The sequence below is a fragment of the Schistocerca gregaria genome, chromosome 9, assembly GCF_023897955.1.
Source record: "Schistocerca gregaria isolate iqSchGreg1 chromosome 9, iqSchGreg1.2, whole genome shotgun sequence".
NCBI lineage: Eukaryota > Metazoa > Arthropoda > Insecta > Orthoptera > Acrididae > Schistocerca > Schistocerca gregaria.
In genome coordinates this window covers 91,221,666-91,242,990 of record NC_064928.1, presented here as the reverse complement: position 1 = coordinate 91,242,990, position 21,325 = coordinate 91,221,666, and the positions used below count along the sequence as shown (strand labels likewise).

At 46.9% G+C, this 21,325-nt stretch overlaps 1 protein-coding gene across 1 annotated transcript in view; it reads right to left on the bottom strand.

The window, feature by feature from the left end:
• The window catches only part of LOC126292305 (1,5-anhydro-D-fructose reductase-like), a 49,412-nt gene that overhangs the window by 6,461 nt on the left and 21,626 nt on the right, over window positions 1–21,325 (bottom strand). Inside the window, exons 4-6 of the mRNA XM_049986237.1 lie at window positions 13,866–14,122; window positions 11,567–11,726; window positions 1,214–1,311 (exon numbers count right to left, since the gene is read on the bottom strand). Coding sequence (XP_049842194.1) covers window positions 1,214–1,311; window positions 11,567–11,726; window positions 13,866–14,122 — 515 coding nt within the window. The remainder of the gene's footprint in view (window positions 1–1,213; window positions 1,312–11,566; window positions 11,727–13,865; window positions 14,123–21,325) is intronic.

Sequence of the window (21,325 nt, the reverse complement as noted above, 5' to 3'; positions counted from 1 at the left end):
ATAGCTTCTCTATACATGCCAGTCGGCGACTCACCTCAGAAGATGTTGCCCGCAGTGGGCAACGGAACGTCAGGAAGGAGAAGCAGGTTTTATACATGGACCACGGCAATTCAGCCAGGAAGTTTTAATTATTGAAATACACATTTCCTAAAAAATATAAAAATCTAATATACTTCCTTTCTAAAAAAAATCTCATGAACAAGGTTTTAATAAGAACCCACAGTTACACCAATCAATAAATCCTTGTTAAAAAGTTTTGGTGTTAGAGCTATTGTATGTTATTAGCATTAGTTATCTCTTGCTCGAGAGCTATTCGTCGCGAAGTGGAAACCACTGTGAAAATCCGACGAGGCTTCTCACAGACTTTTTGGGCAGTTTCTCTAGTATGCCTGTCGATCGCATCAAGAAGCTCCTTTCAGTTGTGAGCGCACTGTGAGCGACTAAAGGTGCATAGAACAACAATGAAAAAAATGAAATGATGGTACGGAATTGTTGGCCAGGAGGCCCCATTCGAGGGAGTACCGTAATGCAAGTCCTTTTTAATCGATGCCACTTCGGCGACTTGCGAGTCAGTGACGATAAAGGACACACAACACCCAGTCCCCTGCCGGGAATCGAACCCGTCCCCCCTGCGTCGTAAGCGGTAACGCTACCGCTACGCTACGGAGGCGGACGTAGAACAGCAATCTCTCCCGCAGTCCACCTACCACTACTGCCACGCACTTCCTTCTTCTTGGCAATTCTCAGCCGCGCTCTGCAGCGAAGACGCTCCTGCAGCCTCTTCGAAGGAAAGTGTTCGATCACCCACAACACAGCCCTAATTGTCTCGTCCTGAGTATCACCTCTGTTCACATGAAACGCTGGATACGAAGACAACACTTGGGCGCACGCTATGCGCTATAGACGAGCGTAGAGAATTATCGGAAAACACAGGCGGCTGCCTTCTATGACTATCGTGTTGGAAATTTGGTTTAACGCTCCGACAAATTAAGTCATGTACAGAAGTACCTGGAAGGTGTAGCTAAATGTGCAAAGAAAACAGTTCTGATTTTCACTGTGGTTTCCATTTCGCGACCGATCGTTTCTTACTTTTAGAACAACCCTCATAACTTTGTCCGTTTGGAGAGAATAACTTACGTATGTCTGTATGCTGTGAAATATATTTTTTTTCATTTTAACATTAAGATAAAATAAAATTATATCATTTAGTTACCCAGGAAGGACGTGCTCATTCGCCTGTCTGCCTTTTGGTCCCTTATCCAAAGCCTCCAGGGCTTCCATCTCTTCTGGGGACAGTTCGAAATCGAACACCTGAAAGTTAAAAAAAAAAGCGTTCATTAGTTTCGTGTCACTAAAGCTCATAAGTGACATACTTCAAGGCTTTGCGTAGAGGTCAAAATTTACTTCTGTACTCCGCAAGCCACAGTAAGGCGTGTCGCTGAGGGTTAATTTTCTTCCCTTTGTGTTCCAAAGATTGTCAGCATCCCTCCACAAAAGACCGAATTCCTCTAGTTTTACCGCCCTGGTCGTTATGCAAGACGTACGAAGGCGTGCCGAAAAGAAATGCCTCCGATGCAGAATGCTAATAACGTTTGTTTCGATGTGATGTTTAAAGCTTTCCCGGCGTAGATAGAGAAAGATGGTTGTCTGCCATTTTTAGACGTCTTGGTGCGACGGAAGAGTAATGGCACACTTGGTCACTCGGTGTACAGAAATCCCACTCATACGGACCTGTATCTACAAGCTACTAGTTGCCACCATCCAGCACAAACAATGGGCGTTCTCAAAGCCTTGGTCCACCGTGCCAATACTATCTCTGACGCCCACAGTCTTCAAGCGGAACTGGAACACCTGCAAAATGTATTTTGAAGAATGGATTTTCACCTAGGCAAGTGAACAGAGTGATGAAGACCTACAAAGAACGGAACAAGGAAGAGGAAGAGGCCTTCAGGTCGACTGTGTATCTACCATTTATTGGGAATATTTCTTCACAGATAGGCAGAATATTGAGAAAGTATCAAGTGAGAGTCATCTTTCGCCCTCCTTCCAAAATTCCAACACTGGTGGGATCCGTTAAAGACGACCTGGGCCTGCGTAAACCAGGTGTTTACAAAATTCCGTGTGACTGCGGCAAATCATACGTATATAGGGCAAACAACACGAACTGTGCAGGAACGCATTGTGGAACACCCACGCCGTACTAGCCTTCTCCAGCCCACCAAGTCCGCAATCGCCGAACATTGTATTTCCACAGACCATTCCATGAATTACAACGACACAAAAATTTTGGCCCATACATCAAACTTTTGGAGCTCGATTATCAACGAATCTGTGGAAATGAGATTGTCTGACAGCGAGACTCTCATCAATCGAGATAGCGGTTATCAGCTAAACTCTGCTTGGAATCCTGTTTATCTGCATAAAGATGGAAATCGACCTGATACCGATACGCCAGGCTTTGACAGTGGAGGGCGCGAGGCGCAGAGCACGGAGCCGTTATGAACGTGCACGCTGAGCAGCGCATGCACGATATCACCTCAGAAGGCTTTAAATAGCGGAGCTCAGCGCGCACTCGACAACTCAATGCCCCTATCACTACACAGGATCTCATTGCTACACTCCGCACCAAACGCAACACCGCTCCTGGTCACGATCGTGTCACCTACCGTCACCTTCGTGAAGCTCCTGTCTCTTTCCTCTCCACCCTGGCCAGGCTCTAAAATGTAGTCCTGTCCACCGGTTACTACCCCGACCTGTGGAAAACCTCACGTATCCTGATGTTCCTTAAACCTGTTAAACCGCAGGTGTGCCCCAAGGCTCCGTCCTCTCCCCCCTTCTGTACCTTTTGTATACGGCGGACAGTTTGCCGATTACACCGCCTTCCTTGCCCTTGCCCCCACCCTGCAGCGCTCCCAACACCTTCTCCAATCCCATCTTGACCGGTTCACCGCTTGGTGCAACCAGTGGTTGCTCAAGGTCAATACCTCCAAAACCCAGGCGATCATTGTAGGCCAAACCACCCCTTCCTTCCGCCTCCTTGATTTCTATCTCACCATCTATGGCCGTCCTATCGCCCTCACTCCCACCCTTGGCGTCACCCTCGACCGTCGCCTCTCCTGGACCCCCATCTCCGGACAATCCAAGCCAAGGCACACTCCCACCTCCATCTCCTCGAGCTCCTTTCGGGCCGTACGTGGGGTCTGGACCCCTCCACCCTCCTCCACACCTATAAATCCCTCATCCGCCCTATCCTCTACTACGCCCATCCGGCCTGGATCTCCGCCCCCCTTCCTTTTATAAATCCCTTCAAATCCTTGAACGCCATGCTCTCCGCCTCGCCTTTCTCATCTGTCTCCCCTCCCCCACGCTGATCCTGTACGATCTCATTCCTTTCCCCCACCACCTCCTTTTCCTTGAAAGGATACGGATCCTATACACCTCCCGCAAACTCGACCCTCCTCAACCGCTTGTCTCGCCCATCCTCTCCCAACACCGCGCGCTGCCGCGCCTGTATTCCCACGTGCCACCCGGTCTGCATCTCTCCACCCTCCTTACCCTCTCCCAAGGTGGCTTCCGGCAGCTCCCCCTCCCTGATGATGTCCTACTCCCCTCCTTCTACCCCTCCTATCAACTTTGATCCTCCCTCCCTCTTCCTCTGTCTGTTCCTTTGGGCACCCTCCCTCCCTCCTCCATTTCTCCCCACCCCTCCCCTGGGCTTTCCATCCCCTGTCCCTCTCCCCCTCCTCCCATATCCTCAGTCATTGGCATCTTTGTTCTCCCCTCCCCACCCTCTCCCCCCTCACCTTTCTTCCCCACTTGGCAGGTCCCCGGACTCGCACACGCTACGTGGACTTTCGCGCACCGGAGATTATCGCCATCTGTGTCTCGTGTGTGTGTGACGTCGTTTTGTGTTTTTAGTGTCCGCCGTCACGCTTCTACGTTCACTTGTGCCATCGGATTCGTCAGTGTTCTGTGTGCCGTGTCAACGTGTGTTCGGTGTCGTTACCGTCGAGTGTGAATGGCTCCGTGTTTTTTTTTTGTGTATCTGTGACCACTATTTTTTAGCCTGTCACTATGTTCATTCTGTTTCTCCAACCTGTGTTCTGTCATTGTCAACACTATGGCTGAAGAGCGGCGTAGCATGCCGCTGACAGCCTACCAGTTTGTATAGGTATTAAAATAACAATAAAGGAAAAAAAGCGTACTCGATGGTACTACTACAGTGGCACTCACCTGAAGATGGCCAGAAGACTCTGCGCCGAAATATCGTGGCAGTTCTCCCGTGTTTTTATGGAACAACGTTTGTTTTATTTTTTTTTTTTAAATTAAGAGTTTTCACATAAAAAAATCCAAGGCATTACGTTTCAGCACGCTCTTGTACCCAATTGTCAATGATTGTCCGAGAATGTAGATTCAGTTCCGAGATATGTGAGTGACTTGAATAACAGAACCCAGTAGACATGTGAGTGACTTGAATAACACAACCCAGTAGACATGTGAGTGACTTGAATAACAGAACCCAGTAGACATGTGAGTGACTTGAATAACAGAACCCAGTAGACATGTGAGTGACTTGAATAACAGAACCCAGTAGACATGTGAGTGACTTGAATAACAGAACCCAGTAGACATGTGAGTGACTTGAATAACACAACCCAGTAGACATGTGAGTGACTTGAATAACAGAACCCAGTAGACATGTGAGTGACTTGAATAACAGAACCCAGTAGACATGTGAGTGACTTGAATAACAGAACCCAGTAGACATGTGAGTGACTTGAATAACAGAACCCAGTAGACATGTGAGTGACTTGAATAACAGAACCCAGTAGACATGTGAGTGACTTGAATAACAGAACCCAGTAGACATGTGAGTGACTTGAATAACAGAACCCAGTAGACATGTGAGTGACTTGAATAACAGAACCCAGTAGACATGTGAGTGACTGGAATAACAGAACCCAGTAGACATGTGAGTGACTTGAATAACAGAACCCAGTAGACATGTGAGTGACTTGAATAACAGAACCCAGTAGACATGTGAGTGACTTGAATAACAGAACCCAGTAGACATGTGAGTGACTTGAATAACAGAACCCAGTAGACATGTGAGTGACTTGAATAACAGAACCCAGTAGACATGTGAGTGACTTGAATAACACAACCCAGTAGACATGTGAGTGACTTGAATAACAGAACCCAGTAGACATGTGAGTGACTTGAATAACACAACCCAGTAGACATGTGAGTGACTTGAATAACAGAACCCAGTAGACATGTGAGTGACTTGAATAACAGAACCCAGTAGACATGTGAGTGACTTGAATAACAGAACCCAGTAGACATGTGAGTGACTTGAATAACAGAACCCAGTAGACATGTGAGTGACTTGAATAACAGAACCCAGTAGACATGTGAGTGACTTGAATAACAGAACCCAGTAGACATGTGAGTGACTTGAATAACACAACCCAGTAGACATGTGAGTGACTTGAATAACAGAACCCAGTAGACATGTGAGTGACTTGAATAACAGAACCCAGTAGACATGTGAGTGACTTGAATAACAGAACCCAGTACGTTATCCTCGATGGCGAGTGTTCACCAGGGACAAGCGTACCGTCAAGAGTGCCCCACGGAAGTGTGACAGGTGTGGAGTGTAGCCTTATGCAAATTTTTAAGATGTGGCGCTAGAGGAAAAGGATGAAGTTTGGACGGTTAGATGGAATAATTAATAAGAAAATAGTTAACTGAATTTTAGAAGTTTGTTGCTCAGCTTGACCTAAAGAAGGACCCAGTTGATAGCTCACATCCTGAGGCACCAAGGCATTGTTAGTATGGTTATGGATGGAAATGTGTGTGATGGGATGATCTGGCGGACAGGATGAGCAGCAATTTGCGGCTGTTTGCTGATAACGCTTTGCTGTACGGGAAGCTGTCGAAATACTGTATTGCCAGAAGTGGATATGAACCGTTGTCCTCCCGAAAGCGAGTCCAGTGTGGTGATCAGGCTGGTCAGTGCGTCACCCCGCACCATCCCTCTCTCGACATTTGCCTTTATGCCCCTGTTGTGGTTTTTCCACCGCTCTCTTTACTGTTGTTGTTGTAGTTTCCAGTCTGAAGGGTGATTTGACGCACCTGTGCAAACGTCTTCGTCTCTGCATTACAACCGCAACCTACATCCTTTTCAACCTGCATACTGTGTTCAAGCGTTGGTCAATCTCCAATTTCTCCCATTCCCCCTCCCATCACACACATTTCCATCCATAACCATACTAACAATTCCTTGGTGCCTCAGGATGTGCGCTATCAACTGGGTCCTTATTTTAGTCAAGCTGAGCAACAAACTTCTAAAATTCGGCTATTATTAATTCTTTTCCTCTAGCGCCACGTCTTAAAAAGTTTTCCTATCTTCTCTGAACTGCTTATCGTCCACTCTTCAAATTTGCATAAGGCTACTGTGGTGTCACCGCCAGACACCACACTTGCTAGGTGGTAGCCTTTAAATCGGCCGCGGTCCGTTAGTATACGTCGGACCCGCGCGTCGCCACTATCAGTGATTGCAGACCGAGCGCCGCCACACGGCAGGTCTAGTCTACAGAGACTCCCTAGCACTCGCCCCAGTTGTACAGCCGACTTTGCTAGCGATGGTTCACTGTCTACATACGCTCTCATTTGCAGAGACGACAGTTTAGCATAGCGTTCAGCTACCACGTAGTAAGGCTCCATATTCATTTCCTATAATTACTATCTTCATGAATGTATTGTGAACAGATAATATTGTGAATCATGTACCGTCAAGAGCGACGTTCATCATTCATGGATTAAAGTTATGTATCAAACTAATTTCGTCCGCTTTCTGAATTCTCATTCCTTGTCATGTTCCAGACCTCACGTCAGTATAGTTCTTCCCTCCTCACGCCAACCTGCGTGAGCTAAAACCAGTACATTTCGGCCTCCTCTAGTAACACGGTGTTGGCTCTTCTGCTAACACAAAAGATACACTCCACACCAGAAAATACTTTAGCTGATATTAAACGTTTCCTAATTGCTATTTTTGCAGAAATTAATTTCTGTCTAATGCCAGCCTGCATTTTACACACTCTTTACATCATGCATTGTCAGTTATTTTACTGCCCAGGCAGCAAAATGCATCTAATGTTTTCGATGTCTCGTTTTCGAGTTATAACTCCGCAGCATCAATTGATTCGACTGAATTCCATCATCCTTGACTTACTTTTGTTGATATACATCTTATATCTTACTTCCAAGACACTGTCCAATCATTTTCTCTTCCAAGCCTTATGTTCACTCTGACAGAATTACAATGTTACCAGCACATATCAATGTTTTTTCACTCATTCAGAACATTAATTTTGTTTCCAAATATCAGGCTTCCTTCAGAGCTTGTCCAATGAGAAACGTAGGGTACAGGCTATAACCCTTTCTCAGTGCCTTCTCAACTTTCATGTCATTCGACTATTATAACTACCGTGTGGTTTCTGCATGGGTTGGAAATAACATTTCGCTTCCTATATTTTTCCCCTGCCACTTTCAAATTTTCGAGGAGTGTAGTCCAGTCACCACTGCCAAAAATTTTCTTCAAGTTTACAAATGCTTGATAAGTAAGACTGCCTTTCTTCGACCTAAATGGTTCAAATGGCTCTGAGCACTATGGGACAATATCCGAGGTCATCAGTCCCCTAGACTTAGAACTACTTAAACCTAACTAACCTAAGGACATCACACACATCCATGCCCGAGGCAGGTTTCAAACCTGCGACCGTAGCAGCAGCGATGTTCCGCACTGAAGCATCTAGAACCGCCAGGCCACAGCGGCCGGCTTCTTCGACGTCCCTTCTAGGTTAAGTCGTAGCCATTTTCTTTACATTTCGAATTTTCCGTTTTCCCAATTAATGTATCGAAATTTCTCAGATCAGTTGTGAGTGCTTGGCAACGGTTAGAAGCAGCATACGTCTATGTGGAACTACTGGTAGCCTTGGCAGAGCCAGCCATGACATAATTCTTCCAACTGGTGTGCAAGATGTATGAGACAGGCGAATTATCCTCAGACTTCAAGAAGAATGTAATAATTCCAGTTACGCAGTAAGCAGGTGTTGTCAGGTGTTTAGATTACTGAAGTAGCAGTAGTGGCTGCAAGAAACTAACACTTGTTCTTTATGGAAGAATGCAAAGACTGGTAGAAGCCGACCTCGGGGAAATGTAGGAACACGAGAGGCAATACTGACTGTGTGAATTACCTTAGCAGATAAGTTAAGGAAAGGCAAAGCTGCGTTTATAGCATTTCTAGGCTTAGAGAAAGCTTTTTGCAGTACTGACTGGATTACACTGTTTGAAATTCAGAAGGTAGCAAGTGGTTAGCACACTGGACTCGCATTCGGAAGGACGACGGCTCAGTCCCGCGTCCGGCCATCCTGATTTAGGTTTTCCATGATTTCCCTAAATCGCTCCAGGCAAATGCCGGGATGGTTCCTTTGAAAGGGCACGGCCGACTTCCTTCCCCATCCTCTCCTAATCCGATCAGACCGACGACTTCGCTGTTTGGTCTCTTCCCCCAAACAATCCAACCCAACCCTCTGAAGGTAGCAAGGGTAAAATACAGGGAGCGCTATTTACAGCTTGTACAGAAACCAGACGGCAGTTGTAAGAGTTGAGGGGCATAAAAGGGCAGCAGTGGTTGGGAAGAGAGTGAGACAGGGTTGTAGCCTATGCACGAAGTTATTTAATGTTTCAATGTGCAAGCAGTAAGGGGAAGGAAAGAAAACTTTGGAGTTGGAATTAAAGATTAGGCTGAAGAAATAAGACCTTTGAGAAACTTCCTGGCAGATTAAAACTGTGTGCCGGATCGAGACTCGAAGTTTTAATCTGTCAGGAAGTTTTATATCAGCGCACACTCCGGTGCAGAGTGAAAATCTCATTCTGGAAACATCCCTCAGGCTGTGGCTAAGCCATGTCTCCGCAATATCCTTTCTTTCAGGAGTGCTGGTTCTGCAGGGTTCGCAGGAGAGCTTCTGTAAAGTTGGAAGGTAGGAGACGAGATACTGGCAGAAGTAGAGCTGTGAGGACGGGGCGTGAGTCGTGCTTGGGTAGCTCAGTTGGTAGAGCACTTGCCCGCGAAAGCCAAAGCTCCCCATTTCGAATCTCGGTCCAGCACACAGTTTAAATTTGCCAGAAAGTTTCATATCAGCGCACCCTCTGCTGCAGAGTGAAAATCTCATTCAAAACCTTTGAGGTTTGCTGATGGAATTCTAATTGTTTCAGAGACAGCAAAGGACTTGGAAGAGCAGTTGAACGGCATGGAGAGTGTCACGAAAGGATATAAGATGAACATCAACAAAAGCAAAACAGTGACAATGGATTTAGTCGAATTAAATCAGGTGATGCTGAGGGATTCGGATTAGGAAAGGAGAAACTTAAAGTGGTAAATCAGTTTTGTTATTTGCAGCGCAAATGATGAGAGGATACGAAATGTAGACTGGCAGCGGGAAGAAAAGCGTTTCTGAAGAAGAGAAACTTGCTGACATCGATTACAGATTTAAGTGTTACGAAGTCTTTTCTGAAAATATTTCTATGGAGTGTAGCCATGTATGTAAGTGAGACGTGGAAGATAAACATTTCAGACAAGAAGAAACTAGAAGATTTTGAAATGTGGTGCTGCAGAAGAATTCTGAAAATTAGATGGGTAGATCATGTAAATGTTGAGATAGTGAATAGAATTGTGTTCTGGCGTGACTGCAAGCGCCAGAACGAAGAAGAGGAACCAAAGACCAGAGAAGGCAGTGAGACGATGGCAGTTATAGCGCACTGACCAGGACGTCGCCACAATAGGAGCGGCATCTAGCCGAAGCGAATATAAGTGTGGCTCATGCTAGCCTCGGCCCCTCCTATCAACTCTGATCCTCACCCCCCTCCTTTCCTCCATCATTTTCTTGGGCTCCCTCTCCCCCCCTTCCATCCTCTTTTTTCCCTGCCTACCCTCTCTCTGCCCCCCTTCTCTCCACTGAGTCCTTTTGCATTTCCCTCCTCTGACTGTTCCCATTCCCTCTCGTGTCTGCCTGCCCTTCTCCCAGCTTATGAGTCACCTACCTCCTTCGGTTTCCCCCCTTTTCGTTTTTCCTCTCCTCCCTCCTTGTTTTCCTCCCCTTTCGTTTTTCCTCCCCTCCCTCCTTGTTTTCACCCTCATCTGTCCAGGTCTCCCCCCGCCCCATCTGCCCTTGGCTATGGTGTGTCCTGTGTGCCGACATTTTAGTGCAGTGTTTACAGTAAGTGTTCAGTGTTGTGTGTTTTTTCCGAAGTGTTGCGAACGGAAATCATACTGTCGCTGGGTGTGATTTTTTTATATCTCTTGCGAACAGAAACCAGACTGTCGCCCAGTTTTTTAATTGTCTGTCTACTATTTTACCTGTCTGCTTCCTGTATATTTTATTACCATTGCCAACCCTTTGTTTTATGTTTTAACTGTCCACAATTTTCCGCCGTTTTACAATTTAAGTCACCGTTTTATCGCCTGCTTTTATTGTTTCTTACCTTCTTCTTATGTTTTAAAAAGTATGTAGGCTGCAGAGCAGCGTACTAAGCTGCTGCCAGCCCGCCCCCTAAGGGGGGAATCAAAATACAATAAAGGAAAAAAAATAGTCTCGGCCGGACATCAGTGGACAGTATTTGCACGGCCTAGCAGAGAGTGTGCTACGATTGCAGTTAGTAGTGATCCGTATCAATCGCTTGTCTGGACTTTGTCTATAGTGAAGAACATTACTGTTTGCATGTCTCCCATCGCTTGCGACACCATCGTTATTTCAAAGTTAAGTATTGTCAATTGGCTTTACTGAAATAAAACTAGTAATGGTATTTGCTTGAAATGTTGCATAGCATTGCGAGAAAGCAGCATCCCTTAGGCACACTATACGAGACGAGTGGTTCAAATGGCTCTGAGCACTATGGGACTTAACATCTGAGGTGATCAGTCCCCTAGAACTTAGAACTACGTAAACCCAACCAACCTAAGGACACCACACACGTCCATGCCCGAGGCAGGATTCGAACCTGCGACCGCAACGGTCATGCGGTTCCAAACCAAAGCTCGGCCAGTGCGGCCGGCGAGACGAGTGGGCAAGACGCCACAAATTGGGGAGAAAAGAAATTTGTGGCACCACCTGATTAGAAGTTGGCGGGGTTAAAATCGTAGTGGGAAACAAAGAAATGAATACAGTAAGCTGATTCAGAAGGATATAGAATACAGTAGTTGTTCAGAGATGAAGAGGTTTTCACAGAGGAGAGTAGCATGGAGAGCTGCATCAAATAAGTCTTCGGAGTGAAAATCACCGCCACAACAATAACAACAACGGCAACATGTATATGGGGGGAAGTGGATACAGGACTATGAAGAGAACAATAGAAAAACTAATTTCAGTTTTTCATGATTTTTCATTTCTTGCTTTCGACTGCTAGGGTGGTCCTTATCCTCGATCACCCGGGGCACTACCCGACTCATCCAGTCAAGGTCACGCTTCCAGTCGAGGCACGAAGTCGAGATAGAGCTACTCACCGCGAAGTTCTCCTTGATGCGTGCTGGGTTGGAGCTCTTGGGAATTACGGCAACCTCGAGCTGCATCAGGAAGCGGATGAGCACCTGGGCCGTCGTCTTGCCGTGCTTCTGCGCTATTTGCTTCACCAGCGGGTCGCTCAGCTGGTTGTACCGTGGCAGTCTGAAAGCAGAGCCAGCGGGGCTGTCAATCCGTCTCCAGCAATATTGCGTCAGGCATGATAGGTTAACTGAGGTACCGGGTGATCAAAAAGTCAGTATAAATTTGAAAACTTAATAAACCACGGAATAATGTAGATAGAGAGGTAAAAATTGACACACATGCTTGGAATGACATGGAATTTTATTAGAACAAAAAAAAAACAAAGTACACAAAATGTCCGACAGATGGCGCAGGACAGCAAAACGTCAGTGACTGCTACGGTGATGGGTGAGAGGTAGGCCGATATGTTACAGAATCGCATCATCCCCAGCCTGGCTGATAAACACCTGCTGGAACGTACGATGTTTATGCAGGATGGCGATCCACCCCATATTGCTAGACGCGTGAAAGATCTCTTGCGCGCGTCGTTTGGTGATGATCGTGTGCTCAGCCGCCACTTTCGTCATGCTTGGCTTCCCAGGTCCCCAGACCTCACTCCGTGCGATTATTGGCTTTGGGGTTACCTGAAGTCGCAAGTGTATCGTGATCGACCGACATCTCTAGGGGTGCTGAAAGACAACATCCGACGCCAATGCCTCACCATAACTCCGGACATGCTTTACAGTGCTGTTCACAACATTATTCCTCGACTACAGCTGTTGTTGAGGAATGATGGTGGACATATTGAGCATTTCCTGTAAAGAACATCATCTTTGCTTTGTCTTAGTTTGTTATGCTAATTATTGCTTTTCTGATCTGATGAAGCGCAATCTGTCGGACATTTATTGAACGTTTGTATTTTTTTGTTTCATGTCATTCCAAGCATGTGTGTCGACTTGTACCTCTCCATCTACATTATTCCGTGATTTATTCAGTTTTCAAATGTATACTGGCTTTTTGATCACCCAGTAGATTGTCAACAGTTCTGCACAACGGCCAGAGACAATCCTACCGCGACAGCACAAGTAAAGTACATCTCTGACAGAAAGGCCTGTTTTTTCCTGAACAGTGTATGAGCTGTTATTACACAACGCTATAAGATTATAAGAGTATCCAAAACTGAAATCGTATAAATTTATTTTTAATTGACTCCAACCAAATTAATCAGAAGACGTGAAAATGTATTTTAAATAAGCGGTTCTGTGAAATTCTGTATTGTACATTGCAGTGTGTATGCTATTACCACAGTGCATGACGTCACACTGTGTGACTTGCAGTTTCAACACACAAGACTAAAAGAATAAAAATGCTACAATCGAATTTTTAAAGAATAGATATTCAGAATGTTTCTGCTAAAATTCCCTGTGAATTCACTTGCGCAAGCTTACTAAACAAAATTTCCAAACACTGCACGATAGGCACGCAAATAAAACATTGCACTCTCGGAATAAAACTGTCTGCATAAGAAATAAGATCCGAAATAAACTTTACCTAATCTGACCCTGAATTTGATTTTGAAAACCAACACCAATTATGTTGCCTGTAATGTAACTGGCTCTAAATAATTTTCGTGGATTACCTGAGGCAATGAAAACTCGGTACTGCTCGAAGTGATGAACATAACAAAACGCAGCGCAGCAGCAAACAGTCTGATAGGAAGGAAAGCCTTGCGCAGTGCAATGAAAGGACGTGCAACAATTATAAACTCATTAAGCTTTGGTGGTCTAAAAAAATCGCTTTCATCCGTGGACCTCATCCCCAGAAAAGGGAGGTTGGAGACATGGTGGCCAGGCTTCGGGTTGCCACCCCTGTCCACACTGCCTCCGCCAGCCCGCAACCTGATCCCCTACCCAAAAAAAGGGGGTAGCATCTTTGAGCATTTTCTGCAAAGAACATCATCTTTGCTTTGTCTTACTTGGTTATGCTAATTATTGCTATTCTGATCACATGAAGCGCCATCTGTCGGACATTTTTAGAACTTCTTTGGTTCTAATAAAACCCCATGTCATTCCAAGCATTTCTTTCAATTTGTACCCCTCTATTTACATTATTCCGTGATTTATTCAGTGTTCAAATATATACTGACTTTTTGATCACCTGGTACATGAAAAAATTCACCACTACTGCATTTAGTGACGCTTTCCTAAAGACTGCACTATCGTATCAAAAGTATCTCGACAACCTTGCGCAATGCGGGGGTTGACCTCAGACGCCACCTACTTGCTCACATCTCCGCCCTGGCTCTCGACGAACGGGTAGATGTGCGGCGAGCCGAGGGGTCCGAAGGCGCAGAAGGTGATGTCGAGGGCGCGGCAGAAGGCCCTGAGCTCGCGCTGCTGGAAGTAGATGTGCATCTCCACCTGCAGGTTCGCCGGCTTGATGCGCGCTGACTCCCACACGCGCTTGATCTGGCGCGCGTTGAAGTTGGACAGACCTATGGAGCGAGCACGGCCTGCGTCCACCTGGGCCTCCATTCCCTGCACATAGTAAGGAAAACAGTCCAAAATCCTAATCTATACTCATACAGAAGGACACTATGTGGCCAAAAATATTCAGACACTCTTACGTAATCTGGAACTGACCACTACAAGTCTGTATACAGGGTGTTATAGAAAAGTACGGCCAACTTTCAGGAAACATTCCTCACACAAAAAGAAAGAAAAGATGCTATGTGGACATGCGTCCGAAAACGCTTACTTACCATGTTAGAGCTCATTTTATTACTTCTCTTCAGATCACATTAATCGTGGAATGGAAACACAGCAACAGAACGTACCAGCGTGACTTCAAACACTTTGTTACAGGAAATGTTCAAAATGTCCTCCGTTAGCGAGGATACGTGCATCCACCCTCCGTCGCATGGAATCCCTGATGCGCTGATGCAGCCCTGGAGAATGGCGTATTGTATCACAGCCTTCCACAATACGAGCACGAAGAGTCTCTACGTTTGGTACCGGGGTTGCGTAGACAAGAGCTTTCAAATGCCCCCATAAATGAAAGTCAAGAGGGTTGAGGTCAGGAGAGCGTGGAGGCCACGGAATTGGTCCGCCCCTACCAAATCATCGGTCACCGAATCTGTTGTTGAGAAGCGTACGAACACTTCGGCTGAAATGTGCAGGAGCTCCATCGCGCATGAACCACATGTTGTGTCGTACATGTAAAGGCACATGTTCTAGCAGCACAGGTAGACTATCCCGTATGAAATCGTGATAATGTGCTCCATTGAGCGTAGGTGGAAGAACATGGGGCCCAATCAAGACATCACCAACAATGCCTGCCCAAACGTTCACAGAAAATCTGTGTTGATGACGTGATTGCACAATAGCGTCCGGATTCTCGTCAGCCCACACATGTTGATTGTGAAAATTTACAATTTGATCACGTTGGAATGAAGCCTCATCCGTAAAGAGAACATTTGCATTGAAATGAAGATTGACACATTGTTGGATTAACTATTCGCAGAAGTGTACCCGCGGAGGCCAATGAACTGCTGATAGTGCCTGCACACGCTGTACTTGGTACGGAAATAACTGGTTCTCCCGTAGCACACTCCATACAGTGACGTGGTCAACGTTACCTTGTATAGCACCAACTTCTCTGACACTCAAATTAGGGTTACCGCCAACTGCACGAAGAATTGCCTCGTCCATTGCTGGTGTCCTCGTCGTTCTAGGTCTTCCCCAGTCGCGAGTCATAAGATGGAATGTTCCGTGCTCGCTAAGACGCCGATCAATTGCTTCGAACTCTTTTCCTGTCGGGACACATTCGTTCTGGAAATCTGTCTCGATACAAACGTACTGCGCCAGGGCTATTGCCCCCTGCTAATCCATACATCAAATGGGCATCTGCCAACTCCGCATTTGTAAACATTGCACTGACTGCAAAACCACGTTCTTGATGAACACTAACCTGTTGATGCTACGTACTGATGTGCTTGATGCTAGTACTGTAGAGCAATGAGTCGCATGTCAACACAAGCACCGAAGTCAACATTACCTTCCTTCAATTGGGCCAATTGGCGGTGAATCGAAGAAGTACAGTACATACTGACGAAACTAAAATGAGCTCTAACATGGAAATTAAGCGTTTCCGGACACATCTTTTCTTTATTTGTGTGTGAGGAATGTTTCCTGAAAGTTCGGCCGTACCGTTTTGTAACACCCTATATAAAAGGCGCTCAAAAAGAAGCGAGCCCAAGACATAATTACAGAAACCAGTACCTTTATGTTTGATGTATTGACCCTGGCTGTTGAGACACTTTTCCCTCTGTGACACAAGGCGGTGCATAGCTATCTCATAAACTTCCTGTGGCAGCGATGTTAACCAGTTCCGCATATACAGCTGAGCTTAGTCATCCGAGGTGAATCATTTGTCCCTCAGAGCCTTTCTAAGGGGATCAAAAATGGCGTAAACATAAGGAGAGAGGTCCGGACTGTATGGAAGGCGGCCGAGAACCTTCCATTTGAATTTCTGCAGGAGTGCCGCGACTGTGTTGGCCATAAGAGGCTCTGCATTGTCGGGGAGCAGAATGACCCCACGGGTGAGACTGCCTGGTCGTTTTGATTTGATCGCTTGGCGAAGTGTGGTCAAGGTTTGCGAGTAACGCTGGGCATTCACTGTTGTCCCGTGCTACAGGAAGTGAATCAGAAGAGGGCCATCTTGGTCAAAGAAGAATGTCAGCATAACGTTTCTTGTACTCGTGTGGGTGTCCTCGACATTTTGGGTGGTGGTGACCCTGGATGCTTCCACTGGAGACTGTCGTTTTGATTCTGGTTCGAAGTGATGACACCATGAGTCATCTCCACCCTACCCGAGCGTAGCGCTGCAGATGAGCAAGACAGTGGGCCATTCGACATGTTTCCTGGCGTAGTTGAAGACCGTGGGGCAACCATTGGGCACACACTTTGCGCATTTGCAGTCGTTCCTTCATGATGGTGCGAACACTTCCGATGCTCAGTCCGACCACGCCGGCTGTGGCTTTCACTGTCACTCGGCGGTCCAGGGTAAGAGTGCATCCATCAGGTGGACGATATCATCGGTAACGCAGTGTGGTGCTCCAGCCCGGGCATCATCGGCTAACAACACCCGTCCTTCCCTGAAGTGCTTGTCTCACGCCTTGTCTCTTGCAAGGGACATGCTGTGTTCGCCGTGCACTTGTGACATTCTTCGATGAATGTCCGTTCCTGCTACTCCTTCCGCTGTCAGAAAACGAACAACACCTCTTTGCTCGTCATTTGACGCCTCCATGTCATTGTTTGCAATGCGACTGGCAACACTGGACGACTGATGCATGGTGCTGCTAACTCTGTATTGTCACGTGACTTGTACAAGTGCCCTCTTGCGACAGGCTGTGAGCTTTCACGCTCTGGTCGGCTCCACGCCTTGTTACACACGCCACGATATTACCCTCCTGTCACTGGTTTGTGCATTCCATACTCCAGCACATTTCTTTTTGTATGCCTCTTATACACTACTGGCTATTAAAATTGCTACACCGAGAAGAAATGCAGATGATAAACGGGTATTCATTGGACAAATATATTATACTAGAACTGACATGTGATTACATTTTCACGCAATATGGGTGCATAGCTACTGAGAAATCAGTACCCAGAACTACCACCTCTGGCCGTAATAACGCCTTTGATACGCCTGGGCATTCAGAGGTTGGGTTGCGTGTACAGGTACAGCTGCCCATGCAGCTTCAACACGATACCACAGTTCATCAAGAGTAGTGATTGGCGTATTGTGACGAGCCAGTTGCTCGCCCGCCATTGACCAGACGTTTTAAGTTGGTGAGAGATCTGGAGAATGTGCTGGCCAGGGCAGCAGTCGAACATTTTCTGTATCCAGAAAGGCATGTACAGGACCTGCAACATGCGGGCGTGCATTATCCTGGTGAAATATAGGGTTTCGCACGGATCGTATGAAGGGTAGAGCCATGGGTCGTAACACATCAGAAATGTAACGTCAATGCGAACAAGAGGTGACCGAGACGTGTAACCAATGGCACCCCATACCATCACGCCGGGCGATACGCCAGTATGGCGATGACGAATACACGCTTCCAAAGTGCGTTCACCGCGATGTCGCCAAGCACAGATGCGACCATCATGATGCTGTAAGCGGAACCTGGATTCATCCGAAAAAATGACCTTTTGCCATTCGTGCACCTAGGTTGGTCGTTGAGTAAACCATCGCAGGTGCTCCTGTCTGTGATGGAGCGTCAAGGGTAACCGCAGCCATAGTCTCCGAGCTGATAATCCACCCTGCTGCAAACGTCGCCGAACTGTTCGTGCAGATTGTTAAGAAGGAATAACCACAGCTAAAACAAGACCAGGCAGACCTCTTGCACTGATGCACCAGGACCGTTGAGTTTTAAGGAGTATGGTCGTAAAAATCGTATGAAAGTGTTACCAACAGTACAGTTACTACACTAACTGTGCATAGCGAGGTAAAAGAATGAAGTACAGTGGTAGAGCGAATCCTTGTGAGCCAGACATTTCTGTGCTCAGTGCTGAGTGATGCTCGAGGTGGTGCGAGGTGTGATACCGCTGGTCATTGGATGATTGGAAACGGGGGATATGGAGTGCCTGAATAAAATTATGTGCCGGACTCGCTTTCGGGAAGACGACGGTTCAAATCCGCGTCCGGCCATCCTCATTTAGGTTTTCTGTGATTCTCCTAAATCGCTTCAGATCAATGCCGGGATGCTTCCTGTGAAAGGGCACGGCCGTCTTCCTTCTCCATTCTTTCCTTTACCTGATGGGACTGGTGACGTCGCTGTTTGGTCCCTTATCCCAAAGCAACCAGCCCACCAAATGCAGACAGATATGAGCACATTTTACATCGCTGTGTACTGCGTGCACGATAACGTTCCAGAAATGGCAGGTCTACCCAGAGACAGAACGTGAACCTCATGGAACTCGTGTTGGATGAGTTAGAACGTCGACTTCACTCCAGTGTTCAACATCACTACCTTCTCTGGGTTTGGCTAGTGAGAAACAATATGCTGCCGTTCCTCAACAGACAAACAGGCACCTCACTGAGTTGAAACAGTCATAAAGGTGAAGGGTGGACACACCACACATTAACATCCACTAATAGGTGTCTGAGCCTTGCCGCAGTGGATACACCGGTTGCCGTCAGATAATCGAAATTTAGCGCTGTTGGGTGTGGCTGGCACTAGGGTGTGTGATCATCTGGGCCGCCATGTGCTGTTGCCATTTTTAGGGGTGCACTCAGCCTCGTGATGCCAATTGAGGAGCTACTCGACCGAATAATAGCGGCTCCGGTCAAAGAAAACCATCATAACGACCGGGAGAGCGGTGTGCTGACTACACGCCCCTCCTAACCGCATCCTCTGCTGAGGATGACATGGCGGTCGGATGGTCCCGATGGACCACTTGTTGCCTGAAGACTGAGTGCTATGTGCTGTGTGTTAGGCGTCTGGATATTTTTTATCGTCTGGTGTATACGGGGCGTTTAACAAAACACAGACTAGTGTCTGAGACTGCAGCTGTCGTTATCGTAATATTCGTCCACAAGATGCAGCCATTCTGTCCGGTACAAGTCTGTTCATCTTGTAATTTTGTGCCCGTCTTCCACCAGAGAGAACAATAGGGAAACGAAAATAAGCAGACGAGAATTCTGATGCAATCAAGCCGAGTTGACAGTGTTCAGTCGTGTTCCGGTGGTTATCGGTACTTCAGGCAACCGAATCATCACTAGTAGTTCCCGTTTCCCTTCCTATCCGCTCTGAGACTAACAGAGGAAAGAGAATCCGTCTGCTCATTTGCGAGGCAACTTCAAACATAAAAAAAAGCTTTTACGTTACCCCAATTCCCAGAACTCCTGAGTTAAACGTTGACTGTGGCTATTGTATGACAGACACAGTCCCTTTGAGTATTCAGAGATGTCACTAAAAAAAGATGCAAAGTACCATGCATGAGCAGTGCCTATTAGACGGAGGGGGCCGAAAGCCGATCAGTTCCAATCATTCCACCAGGAAGGAGGTACACGGCTAGTGTTGTCTGTAGTTCGTCCACGTTTAGATGGCCAATACTGCGGTTATTCTATCGCGTTCGCATTGTTACTTTGTTCCAGGAAGTCTAACCAAGGAAAGTGTCCAAGCGTCTCGGAGTAACGAAAGCGATGTTGGTTCAAATGGCTATGAGCACTATGGGACAATATCTGTGGTCATCAGTCCCCTAGAACTTAGAACTACATAAACCTAACTAACCTAAGGACATCGCACACATCCATGCCCAAGGCAGGATTCGCACCTGCGACCGTAGCGGTCGCGCGGTTCCGGACTGAGCGCCTATAACCGCTTGGCCACCGCGGCCGGCAAAGCGATGTTGTTCGGACATGGAAGAGATACAGAGAGACATGATCTGTCGATGACATGCCTCGCTCAGGCCGCTCAAGCACAATTAATGCAGTGGATGACCGCTACCTACGGATTATGGCTCAGAAGAACCATGACAGCTACGCCACCATGTTGAATAGTGCATTTTGTGTACCCACAGGACGTCGTGTTACGACTCAAACTGAGTGCCATAGGCTGTATGATGCGCAACTTCACTCCAGGCGTACATAACGAAGTCCATCTTGGCAACCACGACACCATACAGCGCGACACAGATGGGACCAACTACCTGCCGAATGGACCGCTCAGGATTGACATCACGTTCTCTTCACCGATAAGCCGCGCGGAGTGGCCGAGCGTTTCTAGGCGCTACAATCTAGAGCCACGCGACCGCTACGGTCGCAGGTTCGAATCCTGCCTCTGGCATGGCTGTGTGTGATGTCCTTAGGTTAATTAGGTTTAAGTAGTTCTAACTTCTAGGGGACTGATGACGTTACAGTTAAGTCCCATAGTGCTCAGAGCCATTTGAACCATTCTTGAACCTTCGCTGATGAGTGTCGCATATGGCTTCAACCAGACAACTGCCGGAGACGTGTTTGGAGGCAACACGGTCAGGCTGATCGCCTTAGACTCACTGTCCAGCGAGTGCAGCAACGTGGAGGTTCCCTTATGTTTTGCGGTGACATTATGTGGGGCTGACGTACGCCGCTGGCGGTCATGGTAGGTTCCGCAACGGCTGTACGATACGTGAATGCCATCCTCCGACCGATAATGGCAGCATATTGGCGAGGCATTTGTCTTCCTGGACGGCAATTCGCGCCCCCATCATGCACATATTATGAACGACTTCCTTCAGGATAACCACATCTCTCGACTACAGTGGCCAGCCTGTTAGCAAGTTCTCCAGAAATGAACCCTGTCGAACATGCCTGGAACAGACTGAAAAGGGCTGTTTATAGACGACGTCACCCACCAAGCACTCTGAGGGATCTACGCCGAATCGCCGTTGAGGAGTGGGACACTCTGGACCAACAGTGCCTTGATGAACTTATGGATAGTATGCATATACATACAGGCACGCATCAATGCAAGAGGGCGTATTACTGGGTATTAGAGGTGCCGGTGTGTACACCAATCTGGACCACCACCTCTGAAGGTCTCGCTGTATGGTGGTACCACATGCAAGGTGTGGTTTGCACGAACAATAAAAAGGGCGGAAATGATGTTTATGTTGATCTTTGTTTGAATTTTCTGTGTAGGTTCCGGAGCTCTCGGAACCGAGGTGATCCAAAACTTTCCGCAGAAAACC